General features: G+C 34.5%; 1 protein-coding gene across 1 annotated transcript in view; it reads right to left on the bottom strand.

Annotated features, from left to right (window-relative positions):
- LOC125037693 overlaps positions 1–2,500 on the bottom strand; it is a 31,887-nt gene that overhangs the window by 15,921 nt on the left and 13,466 nt on the right. Inside the window, exon 6 of the mRNA XM_047630885.1 lies at positions 61–162. Coding sequence (XP_047486841.1) covers positions 61–162 — 102 coding nt within the window. The remainder of the gene's footprint in view (positions 1–60; positions 163–2,500) is intronic.

Here is a 2,500-nt window from a genome sequence, read left to right as displayed (position 1 = left end):
TCCCCTCACCCTTACCCCCCCCCCCCCATTATCTCCCCTCCCCCCCTTCTTCGCACATACCTGGGCACTTGGGGCATGTGAATCGTCCGCGGCACCCTCGTCGACTGCGGCAGAGGGGAACGGGAGAGAGTGCAGGACTGTAAGATCATGTCTTCCACACACCTGAGGGGAAAGGAGAGGGGAAAAGAGATGTTAAAATGGGCGTAGGAGAAAATGAGGGGAAGTTCATGTAGGGGAAAATTTGTTTTATGAGTGACAGAAAATATTTGAGAGGAAAAGAGATGTTTAAATGGGTGTAGAAGAAAATGAGGGGAAGTTCAGGAAGGGATTTATGAGTGACAGAAAATATCTGAGGGGAAAGGAGAAGGGAGATGTTAAAATGAGTGTAGGGATAGAATGAGGGGATATACGAGTGGGAGGGATTTTATAAGGGAAGTTCAGGAAAGGATATACGAGTGAAAGAAAATGTTTGAGGGGAAAGGAGGGTGGGGGGGGGGGGGAGAGATGTTAGTAGTGGGTGTAGGGAAAAAGGAGGGGAAGTTCAAGAAGGGATTAATGAGTGACATAAAATATTTGAGGGGAAAGGAAATGTTAAAATGAGGGGAAATTCAGGAAAGAATTTACGAGTGAAAGAAAAGGTTTGAGGGGAATGGAGGGGGGGGGGGGGGGGGGAGATGTTAGTAGTGGGTGTAGGAGCTAAGAGAAATGAGGGACATGAGTCGGAGGGAATTTATAAGAGAGGTTTGAGAAGAGATTTATGAGTAAAAAAAAGTGTTGTTAGTAGCCTAGGCAGGGATTCAAAGAAAATATGTGAGGGAGTAGTGAGTGTAGGGGCAAAATGAGGGTATTCATGAGTGAAAGGATTTCTTAGTTGAAGTTTGAGAAGAGATTTTTGAGTAGGAAAAGAGTTGTTAGTAGTGGGCGTAAAGGAAAATAAGAGATTTATGAGGGAAGAATTATTCCGACATTATGAAAAATGTCGGAAATTTAGGACAAATGAAGGGATTTATGAGTGGAAAAGATTTTATGAGGCAAGTAAGAAGGAATCCTGAGTAAAAGAAAATTCATAAGGCCAGTTAGTAAGGAAAACAGATCAAGGAACAAGAAATAAGGAATACAGAGAAAGAACAAGAAACTGGGGAATTTAATTAAAAAAGGAAAATAGTAAGGAAATAAATAAAAAAATGTTGAATGGGAAAAAGAAAGAAAGATAATTTTAAAATTATATCAAATAGACGGACGAAGAGGAATGGAACTTATGACAAAGATGAAAAAGGGAATTATGAGCGATCGCAAAAAAACAAAAAACCAAAAAAACAAAGTTGAAATTAATAAGGATTTATGAGGGACCCCCCCCCCAAAAAAAAAAAAAAAAAAACATAAGAAGAAATAGAAAATGAAACCAAAAGAGGATGTTACGTACAACAAAACAAAAAAAACAAAAAGCAAAAAAGCCAGGGAAATTAGAATTGAAGCAGGAAGATGTATGAGGAAGAGAGGAAGTGGAAAAGAAATGTGTGATAAGGATTTATCAAGTTTAATGATAATAGCACATGACTCGTAATAATGGTTATTTTCGTCAGATAATGATCTAAGGGGAGACTGAGGAAAAGAAGAGTGAAAATGAGAGAGATAAAAATAATTTTAATAATTGATATCATTAGGTTGGTAGTGAAGATGCAAAGCCAATGTAGAAATAGAGATGAAAATCATAATATAGACAAGGATGATGATGATAATGCCAAAGAAAATAAAAGAAATGGAATAAGATCAAACAAGTAAATAAATAATAAAATAAAGGAGAGAGAAGAAGCCAAGCCAGACTGACGCATTCGAACAAAGTCGGCGTGAGAAACGTGTTCCAAACGTGATGATGGAATGCAGTTAGTAAGCTCTTTCGCTTTCTTCTTTTCTCTTATTTTCTGTTTCATATTTTTTTTCTTTTTTTTTTTTCTTTTCCTTCTTCTTATCTCAGCAGTAATAGTACTGTATTATCATTATTATCATAATTATTATTATTATTATTATTATTATTATTATTATTATTATTATTATTATTATTATCATTATTATTATTGTTGTTGTTGTTGTCGTTGTTGTTGTTGTTGTTGCTGTTGATGTTGTCATCATCATCATAATGATCAATGTAATTGTTGTTGCTGATGCAATCAAAATTATTATTATCACGATTATAATTTTTATGGGTTATTATCTTCATCATTATTCGCATTCTTCTTATTGCTATTGATATTATCATTATTGCTATTATATCATTTATCTCATTTTACTATTATTACTATTGTTGGTTTCATCATTATCACTGTTCTGATCATCACCATTATTATTAACATTCCCATTAGTGTCATTATGATGACGACGATGAAATAATGATTATTAGTATCATTATGGTTGGTATTATTATGACTAGCATTATTACTATAATTGTTATTATTGTTATCATTGATATCATTGTCATTATCATCATGGTTATAGTTATCAT

Source organism: Penaeus chinensis, chromosome 23 (assembly GCF_019202785.1).
Source record: "Penaeus chinensis breed Huanghai No. 1 chromosome 23, ASM1920278v2, whole genome shotgun sequence".
Lineage (NCBI taxonomy): Eukaryota > Metazoa > Arthropoda > Malacostraca > Decapoda > Penaeidae > Penaeus > Penaeus chinensis.
This window is presented reverse-complemented; position numbering and strand designations above follow the sequence as displayed.